This window comes from Sorghum bicolor, chromosome 3 (genome assembly GCF_000003195.3).
Source record: "Sorghum bicolor cultivar BTx623 chromosome 3, Sorghum_bicolor_NCBIv3, whole genome shotgun sequence".
Classification (NCBI taxonomy): Eukaryota; Viridiplantae; Streptophyta; class Magnoliopsida; order Poales; family Poaceae; genus Sorghum; species Sorghum bicolor.
The window spans coordinates 66,327,967-66,350,374 of NC_012872.2; the positions used below are offsets into that span (position 1 = coordinate 66,327,967).

Here is a 22,408-nt window from a genome sequence, read left to right on the forward strand (position 1 = left end):
CTGCATCAGGGAACTAGAGGTTGCCAAGCAGTTGAACAACGACTACGGGGCACTGCATCAGGGCTTCTTCTTGGGCTAACTCATCAGGTGCTCTGATCCAGAATAGGTGACGAGAGTCATCCTGAACCAAGTACACGTGTCCAAGCCCTAATCAGAACTGACACTCTCTAAGCCGTGATAGAGTGATCGGTTCGATATTTCATTCAGTCTCGACAGGTCTCTGAAAGAAATGGACAACTTTTCTAGTCTTTTCAGCAGCGTTTTTCGCCTGGCAGCGCGCATAGATCATTTCATCTCGTTCTATCTGTCGACGTGAAGCGTTTCCCGCCATTCAGCTGTCCCCGGCTTCAGTTCAAATCAAATGATTCAGAAATGCAATGAACCTGCTGCCGTGCCTGCACTGACCGGTTCTCCAGATCTGAATCCATGGCTCGTTACTGTCCGGCCGTCGCGCTCAGGAGAGCCAGGCCTCTTTCGTCGCGGCATGTCGCCACCGGTGGCTTCAGCGGTTCACCGTCGTTGCTATGCTTGAGGCAGTTAATGGGCCTGGTGACATCAGGCGCCGCGTAAGCGTAACCAAGAGGCATGGGTAACTCGCCCTCGCCGGGGGTGCTCGCCCACGTCTGGCCACCCTCACCGCTGCGGTTACCATCAGCTCGCCTCGGCGGCATTAAAAACCGAGACCACAGGACGGGGCACCACACCATGATCGACAGACAGCAAACGCTAGCGGCGCAGAAACAGGCATGGATTCGTGTACTCGTTTCTAGCCATGCCTGCGACAGAAACCCAGTTTCCCCGGCACTCGCATTCAGACTCTTCAGACCGGCTTCAACGTGAAGCTGAATGAAACGCCGGCCGAATTACATTTGCAATTAGGTCACGGTGACATCAGACCGGCGCCGCGGCTGATATCTTGGACTGCTTGTACTTATACCTATACGGAGTGCAGCCTGACCATACCTAAGACCTAATTCTCTGAATTTCTTCATTCAGACCGCCACCTTTGCAGCCGGACATGGAAAATCGCCGTTGCTGGCGTTCACTCGTTCGGTAAGTGTTGGCAATTGGCGTTCACTGGCAAATGGAAACGTGTACTCATGACCAACCACGCTTTCCGAGATTCTTGAAACCGAGGACTATGGCGTCCAGATCGATCACTTCTTCAAGCTCTGGGATGGGATGAACCGAGATCACTCTGAGCTAATGCTGAGCTCATCTTGTGAATGGTTAGGATTACTGTACTGCTGCCTGTATGTAGGATAATGTCATTTTCCTCTTTCAGTGAAAGAGCTAGCTATTTCAATGGTCAAAAAGCAGACGAATAAGATCGATGTCACGATTTGTGAAACACATGCACATGATAACACCCTGAAAAGCAGCAGCGTTTTGTGCTCACTGTCATTTGAAGAACCGGTTGGCAGTCCTGTCAGTTGAATCTCCGGCTTGGATGCATGTGCGATCCTCGAAGGTTGTATAGTGACGTAGCCTTTTTTGCTCACATGGTTGCACACCACGTTCAGAATTCAGAATTTCGGCCAGTCGAGTGTGAAATGTTGTGATGCTCTAAAAGCTGATGCGCATCGCTGGTTCGAACACGACGGCAGAGGGGCAGCAGCCCAATCCACAGTGGCCGAGCTTCAGCATACAATGTGGGGGTGAAGGCAGGAACGTGCAACCAGAATAGGGGACGTGTGCTACACGAACTACGTCATTGCACGTGGTGGAGGACACTAAGAGAAGTGGGTGTGCTCCACCGTAGTAGTTTGTAATCACTAAGAGACTAAAGGTGCTGAGACTGGAGGACGAAAGACGGGCGGAAGATGTAACGGGCCTCTGACCTTCCTCGCTGCTCAAGGTGTGTTACTCCTTCTGTTCTCAATGGATCTCGCTGGTCTTAGCTTTGATGATGGTCTCGGCAATGAGGCGGTGATCCGCAAAAAAATTGGTTCTTCAGTAACCCATTCTGTTTTTGATCGTGCCTCTTTCTTTCTTGTGGCGTCCTTTGGACGTTGCAAGTTCCGTCTCTCTGAAGATTCAGTCAGTAAGCTCCTTCAAGCTGCCATTGGTGGAAATGCGCAGCATTTTTTTTTGTTTCTCTCCTCAATGACCGAACCTTCAGATTTGCTGTTTCTTCTAAGAAAGTAGGATTGTTCGTTGCAAGTCTTAAATCCTACTCTTGTGATTCGTTTGTGGTCTTCTTCAACCACTGGAACAACGGGGGGCCTGCCTGGCAATCTGAGTATAAGCGTTTCTTGAGCGAAGAACATTCCTCGTGGTTCCCTGCTCCTGCAGGATCCTCCAAAAGCCGCCATCCTCCCTCTAAAAATCGAACCTTTGCTGATGCGGTTCGTTTTGGAGATCCGTCTCCCTCGCGCGTTCTTTCTGGAGCAAACTCCATTCCTCTTGGGAAGCAAGTTTTTTCAAACTCTATTCTTACGGGCGCTAATGCTGTTAAGGTTGGTGGCCCTGCGCCTAAGCCCAGCCGCATTTCGGTTCATGATCGTCTTGTGTTTCCAATGCAATCTCGGGCTAATGGCCCGAAGGAAAAGCGCTGCACCCGGTGCCTCTCGACCAGTCACTGGCGGATTCAATGTCGGGAAAGGATTCGCTGTCGCGCGTGCTGGAGGCAGGGACATATTGAGGCTGCTTGCATTAATGCTAAGCCTATCCCTAAGCCTGAGAAACAGCGCTATGTGGCCAAGGCCAATGGTAAAGAGTCGGCTGCCAATTGCTTTGGCTCGTTCAAGGGCGACACCGTTCCGGTTGATTGCTCGGGTTGGTTCAAGGGCGGCGCCGTTCAGGCCTCTTCGTCGAGCCCGCCAAGATTTAATTCCTTTGAAGACATGTCCCGCTTTCTTTGGCCCAATCAGTCGGCCTCCCCCCCTATTGTGCTGCCGTGGGCCTCGAAGCCCATTAATTTGGAGCGGGCTGATTTAGCTAGCGAGGGAAGAGACGGGAGCGTTCCGGCGGTTCACCCGAGAAGTTGGCGGATATTTACTCCCGGCTCTTCATCTCCACCGCCCTCTCCTCACTGCACAGTGCAAACTGGAAAAAACCCCAACTCTTCCCCCGCCTTCGCCATTTCTGGCCTCAACGCCCAAGCTCAAGTCGAAGAAGCTGGAGAGGAGGCAATGGCGCTTCAGCGTGCTGACCCATCGCCGTTCATCCCCGAGCATCTGGAACATGTTGATGTTCCGAACCGAAGGTGCTATGTCAAAGCTGTGGCTCCGGTGCGGCCGCTGGCAAGAAACGAGATGCTCGCAATCGCAACCTTCAATCCTTTGCCTGGTAATGCTATGCACTTCCCAGCCATCAGGGCCGTCCTTAGAGATTTCTTGAGGCATGAGGTGCGTGTTCATTTTGAGGACATTCAACCAACTAGTTTGGGGCAGGCCCTGGTCAGGTTTACTCATGGGCATGTTAGAGATGTCTTGGTTGAAGACAGTCCCCATGTCTTTGATAATGTTACGGTTAGTTTTGTCAACCATGACCAAGGCAAAAATTGGAGAAGTGCGGAGTTCAATCATGAATGCTGGATCCTGCTGCTGGATTTTCCCTCGGACTAAATCTCAAAGCGTCACATTCATCACGCAGTCGGTGAGTTTGCGAAGGTACTCCTTTATCAGTTGGAGCCTAAATTCTAAGCTAGAATCTTAGTAAGGGCGAGAGTTCGGGATGTTCAGCAAGTTCCACAGTTCATTATTTATGAGGATCCTGATACTGTTGGTGGGGAATCATGGACGATTCAGTGTGAAGTCCTTAGGAGCAAGCCTCCGGGGTTCTTCCCTCCTCCTGCTGACCCTCTACCTGAAAACAACATCTTAGAACATGCCATGCCGTTTGATTTCTTCGGGCTCGGGCAACCAGTTGCTGAGGAGGATGAACAGCATCAAGGGAATGATCTTGGACAGAACCAACAGCAGAATATTGAGCACATTCAGGGGCAGCATCAGAACATGGCAGTTGATCAGATGGACCAGGGAAATGATTTTGAGGAAGTCAACAATGTAGGTCAGTGGCTCAATCAACAAGTCAATCCCTGGGATCCTGCTTGGCCCAATCAGCAGCAACAGCATCCTGGAGCCCAACAACAGGCAGTCCAACAGCAGGCCCATCAGCCACCACAGCAGCTTCCCAATGGTCAGAATATAATTGATCTCAATTTAGACCCAGCTGATCCTCAAGAGGTGGTCATTAACCCTATTCAAGTTGCAGAAGAGGATGGGTTTTTGGAACTTAATGATTTGATCAATGAAGATGAAGTCAACATCCAGCAGCCCCAAGTCAAGATCAGATTCTCATTCCAGATGAGAATCCCAACCATATCAATGGCTTTCCTATGCCAAATCTTGTTGATGTTCTGGGGGAGGAAATTGAACCTGAGCATTTGATGATGGAACAGGAGAATCTTGAAGCTCAGAATGGGGATGGAGATGATTTCAATCCTGATCTGCTTGTAGGTCCAGGGGAATAGGGGTTTCCAAACCATGAGATAGGGGGTTTACAGCTCCCGGTCAATGAAGATGAACAACTTTTGATGAATCTGGCTGATGGGGGACATCTGCAGGAACTTCAGAATCACCAAGAGATGATTCCTAACCTTGCAGTAAATCAAAATGCAATCAACCAGGGCATTCAGATTCAGGGTCAGGATATTCAACTTCAAGGCCTTAACAATGATCTGAACTTGGGAAGGGTTCAAATTCCAGAACATGTTTGGGGCACCTGGAACTCAACCAATCAGCAGATTTTTCAGCAGTCCTCCTCTAGCTCCATGCCCCCAGTCATGGGAAAGTTTGAGAAAACAGGGGTTTTATCTCTCTGGGAGAATAAAGCAGGAAAAGGTAACCTCTCTAGAGAACTGTTCAAGATACCAATAGCCTGGGTTCCTTTTTTCTCATCTTGGGTCTTTCCTGCAGAAAACAACCTGAAAGCTGCAGAAGTCATCTCATCTGGGATGACAGAATTCTTGGCTGAAGAGGGAGGTAATGTTATGCTCCCTATCCCTGTTTTTGCAACCAAAGAAAATAGATCCTGTGTCCAAATCACTGAATTATTGGCTGATGATCATTCAGAGGCAGATAAGCTTACAGGGAGCCAGGTGCAGTCAGAGAACCCAGCTGATGCTGAGGCAGACAAGCCTTCAGAGAGCCAGGTGCCCTCAGAAAGCCTAGCAGATACCTCCTCCAAAAAAAGACACTTGAGATCTCCCCCTATTGTGGACTCAGAGGTACGTCGTAGTGAAAGGATAAAGGCAAATAGAAATGGTTTTAAAGCTAGCTCCTGCTCTAACAGAAAATGCACTTCTTGCAATCCCCCTATTCTGTCAGTCAAAGTGATCAAAAACCTGGGTACTCAGTTTTGCAGTCTTGATGAAGAAGAGCTCTCTGATGAAAAGCTCCTGAAGGTTGAGGGGAAAAAGAAACCTGTGAGGAGAAAGAAAAATAAGACCCAGGGAAGCAGCAAGGATGATCAAGAGCAGCAGAATGAACAAGAGAAGAAAGAATAAGATGCAACAAGAGCTTAGTAGATGCATCTACCTTTTGCTTGCTATGTATCAGAACTTCTGGTGTTTGTTCAGAACCATGTATTGGGTTGTGCTAATCTTGTACTCTGTATCTGTGGCCCCAGTTGGCATCTTGTTGACAATTGACTCTCAGAACCTTGTGAACTTGAATGTTTTTTATGCTGTCAGTTTGATTATTGTCTTTATCAGCACAGAGTTTGCTGTGGTTTTCAGTTCTTTGGGATTACTCAGCTTGATTATTGAGTCTGCTGTGGTTGCTAGTTCTGTGAGTTCGGTTCCAAGTCTTTCAGTCAAATCAGTTGTATGGGCAGGCAATTTGCTTTCTGTGTTCTGCCCTTCCGTAAATCTTTGTGACCTGGGGATTTAAGTTTACAATGAATCATTCACAATCAAGAATCTGGAGAATTATGTCATGGAACGTTAGAGGTCTGAACTCGCATTGGAAGTGGGACCATGTGAAAAACAAAATTACTGACTCCCAATGTGATATCTTCTGCTTGCAAGAAACAAAAAAGGACAGCTTTGATTCCAGCTTTGTGAAGAAAATCTCATCAAATCAATTTGACAGCTTTGAATTTCTTCCTTCAGTTGGAGCTTCAGGGGGAATTCTGGTTGCCTGGAAGAGTGCTCTCTTTGCTGGTACTAAAACTTTCAGTAATGAGTTTGCTTTGAAATTGGACTTCACCTCCAAATGTGATAACAGCAAATGGACCTTGATTGGAATATATTGTCCCTGTTCCTCTGAAGGAAAAAATGCCTTTCTTGATTGGTTCAAAAACTTGCAAATCCCCTTAAATGAGGACTGGATTTTGATGGGAGATTTTAACATGATAAGGAAGATTGAGGATAGAAACAGACGTGGGGGAGACCTTAATGAAATGTTCAGGTTCAATGCTGCAATAAATCAGCTTGGCCTTATTGATCTTCCCCTGCAGGGGAAAAAATTTACTTGGAGCAACATGCAACATCCACCCCTCTTGAAGAAAATTGACTGGGTCTTCTCTTCTGTAAACTGGAATATTACTTATCCTTCGTGTTCTGTCAAGGCCCTGGACAGAGTGCCTTCTGATCACTGTCCCCTTATTGCTCATGTGTCTACAGATATCCCAAAAACAGTATTTTTAGATTTGAATCTTTCTGGTTAAAGCACCAAGGCTATCAAAATGTTCTTAATCAAAATTGGATTTGCTCTCCTAGCATTTTAGATCCAGCCAAGTTGATTACTGCAAAACTCAAGAATTTAAGAAGAGGGCTCAGATCATGGCAAGCAACAATCAAAACCCTTAAGGATGCTATCTCCAATACCAGAATTGTCCTGTTTATGTTGGAAGTCTTTGCCGAATTCAGAGACCTCAGTGTTCCTGAATGGAACTTTCAGAGAATTCTGGAAAAGCACCTCATTAGCCTTTTAGAGAAGTAGAGAATTTATTGGAGGCAAAGAGGGAATGTGAAATGGGTTCAACTGGGTGATGCTGGAACACATTTTTTTCATGCTCATGCCACTATTAAACATAGAGCAAATATGATGAGTGAGCTTGCTCTAACCAATGACCAAGTCATTTTTCAGCATAACCAGAAAGAAACAGCACTGTGGATGGAATTCAAAAATAGATTGGGGATTTCTGATTTTAGGGGATTCACATTTCAGCCATCTATTCTGATTGAAAGGAAAGATTTTCTTCAAGACCTAGAAGAGCCTTTCACAGCTCTGGAAATTGATTCAATCATCAAAGGCTTACCAAACTTCAAATCACTAGGTCCTGATGGGTTTAGTAATGAGTTTCTAAAAGCATCCTGGCCAGTCATCAAGTATGATTTCTATAACCTCTGCAACAGTTTCTTTGAGAGCTCTTGCTGCCTTCAGAGCATCAACAATTCTTACATTACCTTGATTCCAAAGGTTGATAATGCAAGGAAAATTAATGATTTCAGACCAATCTCCCTGCTCAATGGATCAATGAAACTTCTGACAAAGATCTTGGCTTCAAGGTTGCAGCAACAAATCCTCTCTCTAGTGCACAGAAATCAATATGGATTCATCAGATCAAGGACAATTCAGGACTGCTTAGCTTGGGCTTTTGAGTATCTCCACCTGTGTCACCACTCCAAGAAAGAAGTAGTAATTCTGAAGCTTGATTTTGAAAAAGCTTTTGACAAGATAGAACATCAAGCTATTCTGGACATTCTTCATGCTCATGGCTTTGGTCAAAGGTGGATAAAATGGATTAAGAACATTCTGAACACTAGTAGCTTTTCTGTCCTCCTAAATGGAGTCCCAGGGAAGAAAATTATTTGTAAAAGAGGACTTAGACAAGGTGACCCTCTATCACCCCTCTTATTTGTCCTGGCAGCAGATTACCTTCAATCACTCTTGAATAGAGCCAAAGATATGGGATTAATTAACTTACCCATTCCAATTTCTTCAGAAACTAGCTTCCCTGTTATTCAGTATGCTGATGATACCCTTATTGTCATGGAAGGAGATGCCAAGCAGTTGTTCTTTCTTAAAACCCTCTTGCAGAACTTTTCAGAGTCAACTGGCTTGAATATCAACTTCAGTAAATCTTCAATGCTGCCAATCAATATTTCTGAAGGGAAACTTGATCTACTTGCCAGAACTTTTGGGTGTGCTAAAGGAACTCTTCCATTCACATACTTGGGTCTGCCTCTAGGAACTACCAAACCAAGGGTCATTGATTTTCTTCCACTGGTTAACAAATGTGAGAGAAGACTAGGAGGTGTCTCATCCTTCCTCAATCAAGCTGGAAGATTGCAGATAACTAATGCAGTTCTTTCTTCCCTCCCCACCTTCTACATGTGCAGTCTTGAGATTCCAAAGGCAGTGATTAAACAAATTGACAAGTTCAGGAAAAATTGTCTTTGGAGAGGCAATCATATCAATGTTGGCAGTAAACCAAAGGCAGCTTGGGAGCTGGTTTGCAAACCTAAAGAGGAAGGAGGATTGGGTATCATCAACTTGGAATCTCAGAATCAAGCTCTGCTCATGAAATTCTTAGATAAATTTTTAAACAAAAAGGACATCCCCTGGGTTAATTTAGTTTGGGAAAAGCATTACAGAGGAGGAAGGCTTCCTGGAACTGTCAAGAAGGGATCTTTCTGGTGGAGGGATGTCATCAAACTTTTGCAGAAATACAAAGATATGGTATCAATCAAAGTAAACAATGGCTCCTCCTGTTTGTTCTGGCTTGACTCATGGGACTCTACCATCCTGAAGGATTCATATCCCCAAGCCTTCTCTTTTGCAAAGAACAAAAACATCTCTGTTTATAATGTCATGAATGAAGAAAATATTACTGAGTTGTTTCAACTTCCTCTGTCACAAATTGCTTTTGACCAATGCTATGAGATTGAAACTAGGCTGAACTCTTTGCCTTGGGATCAAAATATTCAGGATCAGTGGAAGTTAGGTATGAGCTCCACATCAACTTTCAAATCTGCAACAGCCTATAAAGCTCTAATGGGGCACCAGACCATTGAACCAACTTTCAAGTGGACTTGGAAAAGCTTTTGCCAGCCCAAACACAAAGTTTTTTTCTGGTTGCTTCTTCACGACAGGCTGAACACAAGAAATATTCTGAGAAGGAAACAAATGCAGTTGCAATCCTTTAATTGTGAGATTTGTCTGAGTCATAGGGAAGAGACTTTGCTACATCTCTTTTGGGAGTGCCCCTTTGCCAAAGATTGCTGGGGGCTGTTCAATTTAGAAACTGTTGAGCAAGGATCCACAACTGCTAACATCCTGGCCTTAAAGAATCAGCTGAACTCCCAATTTTTCATGGTAATGATCATCCTCTTGTGCTGGACAATCTGGAAATCAAGAAATAATCTAATCTTCAACAACATTGATGTCAATCTTCAAAATTGCAAGGCCATCCTCGTTAAGGAAATTAGGCTCATTGCCTTACGAGTGAAGCAAAGCCAGGGAGCTAATTTTGAACAATGGTTGCAGCTTATCTTGTAAACCTTATGTGGACCTGCTCTATTTTTTTCTTTTTCTCTTTTGATGTTCCCTAGTTCTTTTTTTTTCTTTCTCCTGGCTTGTAACCTTACTGTCTTTTTTATTTAATTAATAAAATTTTCTGCAGGGGCTTCGGCCCCTTCAGTTTCATCAAAAAAAAACGTGCAACCAGACAAATTAACTATGTAATTACTTAATTATAACCTGTACTGGTTGCAGTTACTTAAAATGAATTTTGCAGAACCAGGGGTGGCCATGAGCCCATGACCCACCTTGGCCTTCACTGTACGCCGTTCGGAACGTAGTTTCTTTGATCTTAAAGACATATCTGAATGCAACATGTGGCTCCCAATACGAGGATATGTGTTCTTAAGGGAAAATTTTACTTTCCTCCTCCGCTGCTGCGAATTCAACTCACTACATCCATAGAAGACCCACAACCTCTAAAAGAAGATTAAATTCCCATATGTAATTTCACTCAAAGTTTTCTTGCAATGAAATATGTGCTATAAAAAGTTCTTGAAAAGTAGTTCCACTCAAAGAACAAATGTTGACGCCGGATAGGTTTTGGATTGCAAACTAGCAAGAGCTAGCACGCCCGGTAGGTTGTAAACAACCATGAACACAACAAGAACATAGCGGGATCGGTGACACCGATCTAGAGACCAGTTGGGCCGATGTTGAGCCTGTTCTTCGCTTGATAGACTCTTGAATTTCTCTCGGGAAGAAAATCGAGGAGAAGCACGTGGAGGGTGTCCTAAAACCAACAAGACCTCCTAGAATGTCGCTGAATTTTGCTAGGAAATGCGACAAACACCAAGAGAGGAAAAGAGGTAAAAGGGTTATAATAGATTGATTTTGATGATTGAAAGTTGGGTTCTTCAATCGGTCGTGATCCTCTTATATATATATTTATAGAAGGAATGGTCTTATCCCAATAGGAAACAAGCTCAAAATACAATCTCCAAATTTCCCACGTCCAAAAACTACCAAAAGTCGATTTGGAAACAAACCAAATCAGTTTCCAGCAGGGATATCAGCTAAGTTATCAAGGTGAGACCAGGGGTCTAGCTGGTCATTATGTGGAGTCGGACTAGAGAGGGGGAACCGGGCAAGCCGGCTGCCCAAGTCAGCTAAGCCGACTGGGACTGGCTCGCTCAGCTTGCTCTCTTGTACATGTGTTTTTTTTGATGTTTTATCACGCCACTTGACCTCTAACACGTCCGTGATGTTTTATAATGATATGCCTATAATCTATTTCAGGACATTTTTTGAGTGTCAACAACAAGCCTCAGTTTTTCATAACAAAAGAAATAGGCAAGAGCTCTATCATTCAATTAAGGTTGAAGAGCATAAACCAAGTTGGTGTAAGCCGCACAATAATGCTCAAAGGCTAACCACACAACGAGATAATTACAACTCAGTTGCTCATAAGTAAAAATACATCACACTAGAAAAGAGGTTTGGAAGAAGCACACGGGCTAGGTGAAAGGTCCTAATATGGCTAGAGGGGGGGGGGTGAATAGCCTATTTAAAAAATTCTACAAACCCACTAGAGCAAGAGGTTAGTAAATAACAAAGCGAAGCTTTTTGCTCTAGCTCTAATGGGGTGTTTGCAAGCCACCTATCCAACAATTCTAGTTGATATAATCACTAGGCACACAAGAGCTATGTTACTACTTACACTAGAAAGCTACCTAAAGTTTCTATACAAGTAAGTAAGCTACTCTAGTTTGCGGGAATGTAAAAGAGATGGTTTGAACTTTATACCGCCGCGTAGGGGGGATGAACCAATCAATAATATGAAGTCCAATCACCGGGAGAAATACAATGAACAATCACAATGAAGACACACAATTTTTCTCCCGAGGTTCACGTGCTTGCCGGCACGCTACGTCCCCGTTGTGTCGACCAACACTTGGTGGTTCGGTGGCTAAGAGGTGTAGCACGAACCTCGTCCTCACTAGGACACCACAAGAACCTACCCACAAGTGAGGTAACTCAATGACACGAGCAATCCACTAGAGTTACCTTTCGGCTCTCCGCCGGGGAAGGTACAAGACCCCTCACAATCACCGGGAGATGGCCACGAACAATCACCAACTCGTGCCAATCCTCCTCCGCTGCTCCAAGCCGTCTAGGTGGCGGCAACCACCAAGAGTAACAAGAAAACTGCAGCTAGAACGATCCCCAAGTGCCACTAGATGCAATCACTCAAGAAAATGCACTTGGAATCACTCCCAATCTCAAAAAGATGTTTAATCTATGAAGGAGATGAGTGGGAGGTGTTTGCTTAGGCTCACAAAGATGTCAAGTATGCTAGAATGCCAAGAGAGTTAGCCCCAAGCCAGCCAAACACGTATTTATAGCCCCTCAAACAAATAGAGCCGTTGGCTCTTTTACTGGGTGAAATACGGGGTCACCGGACGCTCTTAAAGGGGCACCGGACGCTCTTAAAGGGGCACCGGACGCTCAACACCAGCGTCCGGTGCTCCAACATCAGCCACGTGTCACGCTCGTGTCAGAATCTAACGGTCACCTGCAGTGCACCGGACGCTGAGCAAGTGAGCACCGGACGGTCCGGTGCACACCGGACTCATGCGCAGAGAGCTCCGCAAACTCGCAGGGTCACCGGACGCAAGCCACCGGACGCACCCTGAGCGTCCGGTGCTCACGGGACTCATGCGCAGAGAGGTTTGCAAAACATCCTCACACCGGACGCACACCACCGGACGCTCCAAGCTGCGTCCGGTGTCTATCGTCCGGTGCCTAACCCTAACCGAGTCAGGCAGCCTGCACACCGGACGCTCAGACACAGCGTCCGGTGCCTCTGAGCCAGCGTCCGGTGAGTGTTCCTCAGCGAGAAACACTCCCGCGACTTCTCCAATTTTCCCACCGGCGCAATAGAAAGTATGCACTTCATTTTCTCAAAAGCGCCGAATCCCGCCTCGCAAGCTCGGCGGGAGGGAGAGAGGAACCCATCCTCTCTCTAACCTTCAAACTCCACCTCCTTCTCAAAGTGTTCCAACACCACTACGTGTAAACCAACATGTGCACGTGTGTTAGCATTTTCACAATCATTTTCTTTGAAGGAGTTAAGTTAGCTCACTAGGTTCTAAATGCAAGCACATGAACAATGACACCTAGTGGCACTTGATAACCGCTTAGCCAAAGCATTCCCCTCTTTATAGTACGGCTATCTATCCTAAATGTGATCACACCCTCTATGATGTCTTGATCACCAAAACCAAAACCCTAAGCAATACCTTTGCCTTGATCTCCATAGGGTTTTGTTTTTCTCTTTCTTCTTTTCCAAGTTGAGCACTTGATCATCTTGTGGTCATCACCATCATCACCATGATCATCACTTGCTCCGTCACTTAGCATGTACCAACCTCATTAAGTCTACACACTCTTAGCATAGAGGTTAGTACTAGGGTTTCATCAATTATCCAAAACCAAACTAGGGCTTTCACTAGGCTAACTTTGAAGAAAAATGTGTCTGATATCTTCTTTAGCCTATGCTACAATTGTTAAGAATTCCTCAATTAGAGGATTGATGGGCTCATACCATATATGTCCTGAAGGCATCTATATAACAGAACTACATATACATCTATATGGACTAATGAAGAGATGTTTTCTTCGTATACTTGTCTGCTATATGTTCTTGTTGATTGAGAGAGGAAGATGAGATCTATCTACAATTTTACACGTCTCTTTCTTAGGACTGGGACTGGGAATGGGAAAACGGATCGATTCTGAATAGCAGCATCATTCGATGAGATGAGTGGCTTTTTCCTTTGAAAATCTGTCAGTTCCTTTGTTTCCAAACATTTCGATAATGCCATTGAAGGAGCTCAGTATCCTCTCAGGAGTCACGACAATGCTAGCTAGTGACCATATTGTGATATTGAACGAGTGAATGAGCGAGACTTCCCGGAGCAGCGGCCGCAGACGACCACCACCATGTGCAGTGCGTGGTGACCAGCCGCTGCGGGATGGCGCTGTTGGCGGCTACCGACTGGACTGAGCTGGAAGACGGTGTGATGTGATGGACGTTGCGGTGGCCGCCACAAAACACTACTAGGAGTACGTGTTCAGCGTCAGTAGGGAGCCATCTCAAACCTTTTGATTGGCGTCAACAACTCGACACGAACCAAAGCAATAAGCTCCTGCTACTAGCTGTGTTCATGCAGTGCTGGAAACTCTTCCAGTTCTGCTCTGTTATGCGTGCCCACAATGCGAACAAGGAGTTGCACAACTTTTAGCTGGAAGAAGTTCCTGCTGATATTCTAACTTCCCAATGCAATAGGCGATGCATTCAGGTTTCAGTCAACACTCAACATGGTCGCCGGTGGCCGGCGCCGAGCGACATCTGAAGTCTGAACCCGTTATATGCACAATAGATTGAGCCCGTGATCATCCTGCAACTGAATCGGTCGCGTCATCATGTTCAGCCTCGCCGCCCCTAGGCCCGTGCTCTCCGTCCTCTCCCAACAACTGCCCGCTAGGCCGCGCGGCTGTGACGTGCGACGTAGGCCGGCGCGGGCAACCCCGCAGGAGCGCGGCACGGTGGCGCGAGCAAGCCCCCCGGAGGGTAGTGCGGCGGGTCTGGAAGGCAGCACAGGAAAGGCCATTACGCTGTGACTTGCTTCCGAATTGGTGTCGAATTGAGAGGATATTTGGATTCGCATCGGTCTCGGTTGCCTCGCCCTCGGCCTTGCCCGCGCCCTATTTATCTCCGCTGGCGCATCCGCCTGTCTCCTCCCACAGTCCCACCCCCGTTTGGGCACCGCATCCATGCCCCCCCCCCCCCGCCGTCGGCCGTTGGCTCCGTCGCATTGCTCTCTGCACCCAGTATTCTCCCACTAGAACGGCGGCGAAACTCAATTCGATCCCTCGACTGGCATCCTGATATGAGACATAGCAGTCTCTCCATTGCAGATCTACGATCCTATATGGCTACACCGTGCATCCTTCCTGCAATATCGGAGATTTGCAGAAACAAAGTCAAGGTTTTCCAGAGATAGAATAGATCTGCCTCCGGACATGGAAGCTGCTGCTCAACGTGAAGCGACACAGCCGATGCTCATCGTGTAGGAGGAGACGCCGGTGGTCGGCGTTCGGGCCAAAGATACAGAACACGAGACAGAGGCGGCGGCGACGGCAGTGGAACTGGTAGATACCCAGTCGGAGGTGTTCGCTCCAGAGGGGTGTATGGACTACGACAAGCTGGTTGACCTGTTTGGGTGCCAGCGCATCGACGCCACGCTCGTTCACCGCATCGAGCTCCTCTCATCCCACCCGCCGCATGGCTTCCTTCGTCGCGAACTCTTCTTCGCCCACTGGGATCTCAACAGCATACTGGATCTCCACGAGGCAGGGGAGAAATTTTACGTGTTCACGGGGAGGGAACCCTCATACGAAGGGCTGCAGCTTGGCCATCTCATCCCCTTCATGTTCACAAAGTATCTGTAGGATGCTTTCAAGGTGCCTGTAGTGATACAACTCAGTGACAATGCAAGTTTCTTGCGGAAGAGCAACTTGACTAATGCTGAATGCAAAAGGCTTGCCCGTGAAGATGCAGAAGACATCATAGCTTGTGGATTTGATATTGAAAGGACTTACATCTTCACAGATACGAATTACACAAGAGGGGCATTTTATGAGACTATTGTTGAAATTGCCAAACATGTGTCATGTGACTCTTGTATGAGGATATCTGGATGTAGTCCAGAAGACAACATTGGCATTGTCAGCATTCCTCCCGTGGTGGCTGCTCCATCATTCCCTTCGTCATTTCCCCATCTCTTTCCTCGCAACGATGATCAACCGCGGTGCCTTATCCCATGTGCAATACACTAGGATCCTTTCTTTAGGATGATAGTTCGTGATGTTGCACTTTAGGGGGGGGAGCTCTAAAATGTCAGCCAGGAACCCAAATTCTGCAATATATCTGACAGATAGTCCTAAGCAAATAAAGGCCAAGGTGAACAAATATGCTTTCTCAGGTAGCCAGAGCTCTATGGAGGTTCACAGGAAACTTGGTGCTAACCTTGACGTGGATGTCCCACTACGGGTTAAGATCTTTCTCTGGCTTGCCATCAAAGGTCGGCACTGGACCGCCGACAGGAGGCGGTGCCACGGACTGCAAGCCGAGGACAGATGCTACCTTTGCGACCAAGACCCAGAAACTATTGACCACATCGTGGCCTCATGCTCGTTCTCGCGTCAGGTTTGGTGGACCATACTCTCGGTCCTTGGGGCCGACGCATCCCTGATAGGTGACGACACCCTTCTTGCGTGGTGGGACCGTTGGAGGCAGCGTTGGCACGGTGAACGACAGAAAGGAGCCGACACCCTCTTCGCGTTAGTAACCTGGGAGATTTGGAAGGAACGTAACGCCCGGTGCTTCCGCAACGCATCCTCCAACATTAACCAGCTGCTGAACACCATCAAGCTCAGCGCTGACCTTTGGGTTGCAGGAGGAGCCCGGCACCTTGGTTGTTTGATTCGCGAGTAGTCCGCTTTGTGTCATGGGGGGAGAGGATGTCTGTCGTGTATGTCTGATAAACCAGCCCCACCTCTCGCTATCTGTCTTCAGCGCTAAAGCGCCTATGTAAGCACTTTTTCAACTTAATACAATGATACGCAAACCTTTTACGTATTCGAGAAAAAAAAAACACTGTGAAGTAGTAGATGCCTCCAGGCTACAGGACCGGTGAGATGAGATCAGATCAGATGAGGGCGCCGTTGCGTGAGCACGGCTCCGTGCGCGGGGCGGCGAGCAACGAGTGGCGCGCCGGGCGCCGGCCGTCCTGCGGTTGCTCGGACAGTGGGCCATACAGTTATTTTTCTTTTCCTGGGCCTGAAAGACAAGCAAGGCTGTCTGTACTAATTACACGGTTACTTGGAGCCCATATCTCCTAGCTGCTTTTGATGCTGAGAAACCACATATGGGCTTCTATGGTGAGAAAGCACATATGGACTGGGCTGATGACCTGATATTGCAAGTCGCACTCACATGCATGGAGTCCACTAGTCGAATACGAGTATGCAAGAGTCAATTGGTGATTTCGAGTCAGATTCTTCACGAAGTGAAAAATGAGTTCACCCACATGTCAGTCTTTGTCCTACGTTTTACTACTGTCATTTGTCAGGAATAACAAGTAACTCCTAATACTATCCAATATACGATCGAGTCATGATTAGACACAAATGTCAAATGTTGTGAATAAATGGATACCTTGTCTCCTTGCATTGAATTGCCACTACATATGCCTTAAGGCCTTATTTGTATGTAGTCAGATTCTTATCAATTCACAAATGCTAGCGTGGATTAGAGTAAAATTTGAATTAAATTTCACCTCAACACATGTGCAGTGGCGAAGCTAAAATAATTTAGTGGAAGGTGCATGTGCCTTGCGGATGCATAAACATGTCTTATGGAGGGTGCGTATATGATGAAATTCTAACTAATCTTACTGTTTTCTTGTTTTTTGGGTGGTGCATTTGCACCACTACTTACAACTTAGCTTGGTCTCTGCCCATGTGAATTGAGGTGAATATAATAGCATCCAAACAAGGCTTAAGATGGCTAGAAGATACACACAGCCGGTTTACCGATTGAGGAAGTTGAATAAGAATATGAAGCTAAATATTTCAGTGGTCGTATCCCTTAATTAAATCACATATACATTTGAATTGCGTTGCTATAGTTGAGGGAGCAAAACGACATCCAATATGATATATTTTAGAACTTTATAAAAGGAAACATTTTAAAAAAAATGCTACCTCAATGTTTTTTACCTACTATGTTAACATTTTAGTGAAGCCAACTAAGAGAAGTATAGTAATTGGCTGTAAGCTGGCTAAATGCTAGGGTCGAGGAAAGAGGGAAGGAGAAAGAGGAGTAGACTGTAAGCAAGAACCAAAAAACTTTATGAGAGTATTAATGGTGAATAGCTCATACTATATGGTTGGGCTGCAAGAAGGCTGCAAAAAATCTTACAGCCAATAAGTAAACTATATTATTAGCCTTGCTCTAAATGTGATGTCCGATTCGTGAAGACACATTTCACAAGAAAGGTTGATAGGAATATAGGACTATAGGAGGTAATCCCTTCCTACCTTTTCTATGAAATTTTTTTATAGGCTTTCTTTTTTATGTATCATACCATTGTGTATGTGTATACCCCAAACTGCATGCGCATGTATGCAAATTTTATTCTCAAATAAGATTTTCATTATTTTTTCTCATGCAAAAGATAAGATTTTCATTACTCAAGAAAAGGTAACGACAAGTGAAAGCTAGCATGTCGGTTGTTTCAAGTGAAAGCTAGCATGTCGGTTGTCTAAAAAATAGCATCCAAACAAGGCCTAAGATTTTCAAGTGAAAGCTAGCATGTCGGTTGTCTAGGAGCTTGTGTGTATAGTGTACCTCACACACCAAGCTAGCAAAAAATGGCAACGACACAAGTTGATTACGAGAACAAATATGTAAACAAGAAGTATGACGGAGCTAGTAAAGAAATATAGGCACACCCCTGCAATTGCTTGAGGAATGAGGAGGAAGAGGAGCCATTCCAGCACCCATACCAAACAGCAGTTTCTCCAAAGGTGTCCACTGATCCATGCGCCGACCTCTATGCATGCTACTGGCTCTATGGCTATCCTCGGCCACACAAACCTGAGCAGTCACATACTCACATCGTCAATGAGTGCAAGTGTGATGTGAAGTAGCCAGGTAGGAGCTCGATCGGTGGGCAAGATGGTTCGTGAGTGAAATGCAGATACAAGAGTGTACGAGTGAAGTGTGGTAGGGGGAGACAGCTGATCGAGTGGGGCGTCGGGGTTGTTGCACTCAAACCGTTAGATCATGCCGTGTGTCACCGGTGCATGTGGTGTCCGAACTCCCCAATAGAAGCATTTACAAATTCCAATATGTTTACATGTATGCATTTCTGTGTAATGTGCACATTTTGTCAACCATCATCAAAATATCACACAAACTTCGGGTGTGACCAGTAGAGCCAAATACCCCTGTGTGACATAGCTTTTCCTAAAAGCAATTACAAATGCATCCCACATATTATTCCCTGAACAGTGGATCAATCAGTTGTGTCCGGACCCATTACCGTCGGTGTCGTTTTGCTCCCCGACGCCCTCAGCCGCGCCTTCTTGGAGCTCGACGACTCTGTCCACCGCGGCCGCCAGCCGACGAAGGCGACGAAAATACATGGCTATGAGCACCACAAACACCACGGCGCACACCACGTCGATCGCCCCACATATCATCAATATCGTGCCAGTGCTAAGCTTGCCGAGAGAGCTATCGTCGTCGTCGTCGTCGTCGTCCCCTCCACCTGCTGCTGCAGGGAACTTCACCCAGTAGCTGTACCGGAGGTGACTCCCGTCGGTCACCTCCCTTGCCCCCGCCGTCAGCGTGTAGTGCGAACACACGCCGTGGTCATCAGCTGCCGCAGCGACGCCGCCGGCGTCATCCTTCACGTAGAGTGCGGCGTTGCACGAGAGGTTGCGCGCGCACTCCACCACGCACTCCCGGAGCGTCACGTTGGTAAGCGCCGGCGACGCAGTCCGGAGCACCGTGGTGACGCCCCTCAAGTGGACCATACACGCTTTATCGCCGTCCCCTTCACAGGGGTTGCTGCTGCTGCTGCTGGCGTTGCCGGCGGCGCGCGCCGGCGGCCGGTCGGCGTAGTCGGAGAAGTCCTTGCATTTCCCGGCGGATGAGCACACCTCGTGGATGCTGCAGGAGAGCGGGAGCTCGCAGAACCCGAGCGCCTTGTACGAGGCCCTGAACTTCTGGTGCTGAGTGTCATAGTAGTACATCACCAGGTTGCCGTCGTCGCCGGCCAGCGCAAGGAAGCTTACCGGCGGTTTCTTCACCGGCGGCGTGATCTGCGCCACCGTCGCTCCCTGCAGGTCCAGCAATCTCAGCCCAGACCCGTTGAGCCTCGCCGATGCCATCGTGCGGTTGGCTGGAGAGGGGAGCTCCCAGTAGGAGTACCTGGTATCCCCGAAGTTGATGTAGGCAGCTACCTTGTCGCCGTCAAGCTCCAAGGAGTAGAACACCGAGGACGCCGCCGCCGCCTTTGTCGTGGGTGCGATCAAGTGCACGGGCAGTCTGCGCTGCTGGCCGCGTAGGAATGTGTCCGTCGGATCATCCAAGCTTTGCCACCTGATGCAGTTCTGGGCGTCGAGGAGGATGAGGTTGCCGGTCTTGCGATCCAAGTGCAGCGCCTGATGGTGAAAGTTCCAATGTTAATAAGGCCTTAATAAAGGTAAAAGATAAGATACGAACAGATAATTCCATGATACACTTGTAAATTGTATACATCTGCATGAAATGTTTACCACACATGTTGTGAAATTAAATGTTTCTGCACACACAAGCAGGATATATATATGTCTGTGCCATTTTAAGACCTGTCTGAGTGGTGGTGTGTACTATGTTGTGTGCCGAGTGTGAGAATGTATGCCGTGTGTGTGTCGTGTACCGAATATGAGAATGCTTCGAACACTTTGGCCCTCCTTTCCAGCATTAAAGTTTGATATATCCGCTCAGTCACGAAGATTGTATCAATGGGTTTTTCAGGTACACTAATTAAATTTAACCTAGCATGGAGTGCCATTGGTTATATAGTTTGTTTCATGCCTGACCTTGCCACGGTTAGGCTCAGTCAAGTGCAACGTGCCACACCTTTGGTGGCGGAGAATTTGGACTCCACGAAAATCAAGTGTAACGTGCTACACTTTTTGTGACGAAAATTTTGGACTCAACAAGAGTGATAAAAATTCTATAAACTAAATCTACAACATGTGAGACGGTGCTAAGAAAATAGAAGCGGTGGCAATGAATCAAAGACTAAATATTTCTTGGCAAGCTTGGCCATGAGCCCATGAACCAAACAAGTCCATTTAGGGGCTGCAAAACTCTTATTCAATTCTTTACTTGTACAAAACAAAGAGAGAACATCCAACCGTGCAGCCCAAATTTTAAGTGACTATTAGAATTGCTCAAAAAGAGTTGATTACTGCTCCCTCCAATCAAAATTATAGTTTATTTTGCTTTTTTCCTAAGTCAAACTTCTCTAGTTTGAATTATAAAAAAACTCAAATTAAACATCTATAATATAAAATTAGTTTCAGTAAATTATTCATGAAATGTATCTCGATAGTATATTTTTTAAACAAAACATGCAGATATTAATAGTTTTATAATACCTAGTTAAATTAGAGAAGTTTGACTTGGAATAAAGACAAAATATAGGATTTGAAGATGAGGAAGTACTAAAGTACAAAATGCATGCATATATTCTAAGCCCATGAAACTATTAAGAGGATACAAGCTTTTGTTTTGTTCTAATCGAATGGCCATTTTTTAAAAGGAAAATAATAAATGTCCACAGCTTTTATGCCATCAGCCTTCTAAATGCCTGGTTCTATGCCATAAAAACCTTATTGTCTTTTTCCATAACATCCACTACTAAGTTAAACCTTTAATTCTAGTCTAGTGGTTTTTTAAAGACTCACCTTCAAATCCAAGTTCTAGGCATAGGCCTTTTCTAATAAACCCACACATGTTTTCGCGCGCAAAAAAACATATTTCCATTTTTTCGCATCTACTATTATTAAGGTAAGTATTATTTTAGTCTAACGGTTTTTTAAAAATCTGACTGGTGCATCTTTCCCGCGCTTTCACGACATACTCAATCGGTATAAACCTTCTCATCATCTACATCTATGCCAATTTGCCATAACATATTAGTTCATATATTTTGTTTCATTTCTAGGAGTTATTTGGCAATTCCCCCGTTCATGTAATTAATGATGCAGTAATAGTAGGATTTCTCCAGTGTGGTTTGGGAGCACCCCACCCTGGATGACATCTCTCAACAAAAAAAAGGCCGATGTAGACGCCTACCCCGCCGGCCAGACAGCTGATGATTGACTTGGTCTACCCATGCACTCATGCACAGCCAATCCTAGCACTGTTTTATCGTCTACCCCTATGAAAATCTACGAACAAATCCCAATAATTAATTACTGGTAGCAAATGCAGAACAATGGCTAAACAATGGACAAACGAAGCAATCAAACTGAAACAATGGAGAAAAGAGTACGTAGACAGAGATCACGGTGCACCACCTTGACGCCTTGCCCCGCCGTGCCGGACAGCCACCCGACTTTCCCGGCGCCGTCCGTCAGCCGCAGCTGGCCGTCCTCCGTGAGCTCAAGCCGGCACAGGGCGGCCGGCACGAACTTCTCGAGATGGTCGGAGGCCCAGACCTTAACGCCGCCCAGGAGGACGACCAGCGAGCACGTGCACCGCCCCGCGCCGGCCTCGGCGGCGCTCACGGCAGCGACAAAGGCCGGCTGCCGATGGCCCTGGGTGTCGAGCACCACCGCCCTCGCGGCGAAGCCCGGCTGGCAGGGCGCCGGAGGCAGCTGCACCGTGGCCTGGCCGCCGAGAGGGAAGTCTGCCGACGAGAGAGCGATTTGTTCGACGAGGAGAAGCACTGCCACGGCGAGCAGCATAGGCAAAACGCAGGCGCGGGTGCTGGCCATGGCCATTGCAGCCGGTGTTCAGAGTACTTCAGAAAATCCCTCTTCACAGGTTCGTTTGATATGGGAGCAGGGAATGAAATGGCATCGAAGATTTCGATTTCAACTGGATTTATTCTACTCACACGCGTTCGTGTTTACATTCTGAATTTGAATTTCCAGCGATTGGACTGTCCAGAGCTGCATATGCCAGACGGCGGCTAAGATTGGCAGGAGTTAATCCCGTGGCAGAATTGGCGTCCAGAAATGGTAGTTCAGCCAGGAGAGAAGTAACGGCCGCAGAGTGTCATCGTGCTTGCAAAAGAAAA

At 46.6% G+C, this 22,408-nt stretch overlaps 1 protein-coding gene and 1 pseudogene across 1 annotated transcript; one reads left to right on the forward strand and one right to left on the reverse strand.

Annotated features, from left to right (window-relative positions):
• Positions 13,962-16,035, forward strand: LOC110433756 (annotated as a pseudogene).
• LOC8057727 (G-type lectin S-receptor-like serine/threonine-protein kinase SD2-5) lies at positions 18,627-22,109 on the reverse strand. Its single transcript, XM_002458650.1, has 2 exons — positions 21,684-22,109; positions 18,627-19,775 (listed from the first exon to the last, which is right to left on the reverse strand). The coding sequence occupies exons 1-2, from the start codon at positions 22,107-22,109 to the stop codon at positions 18,627-18,629; spliced, it is 1,575 nt and encodes a 524-aa protein (XP_002458695.1).

Excerpts from the sequence above, each read along its gene's own strand:
- LOC8057727 (XM_002458650.1), bottom strand. The coding sequence starts at position 22,109 with ATGGCCATGGCCAGCACCCGCGCCTGCGTTTTGCCTATGCTGCTCGCC. Across the intron at positions 19,776-21,683 it reads CGGCGGGGCAAGGCGTCAAG|GCGCTGCACTTGGATCGCAA; the intron begins GTGGTGCACCGT and ends TTTCACCATCAG.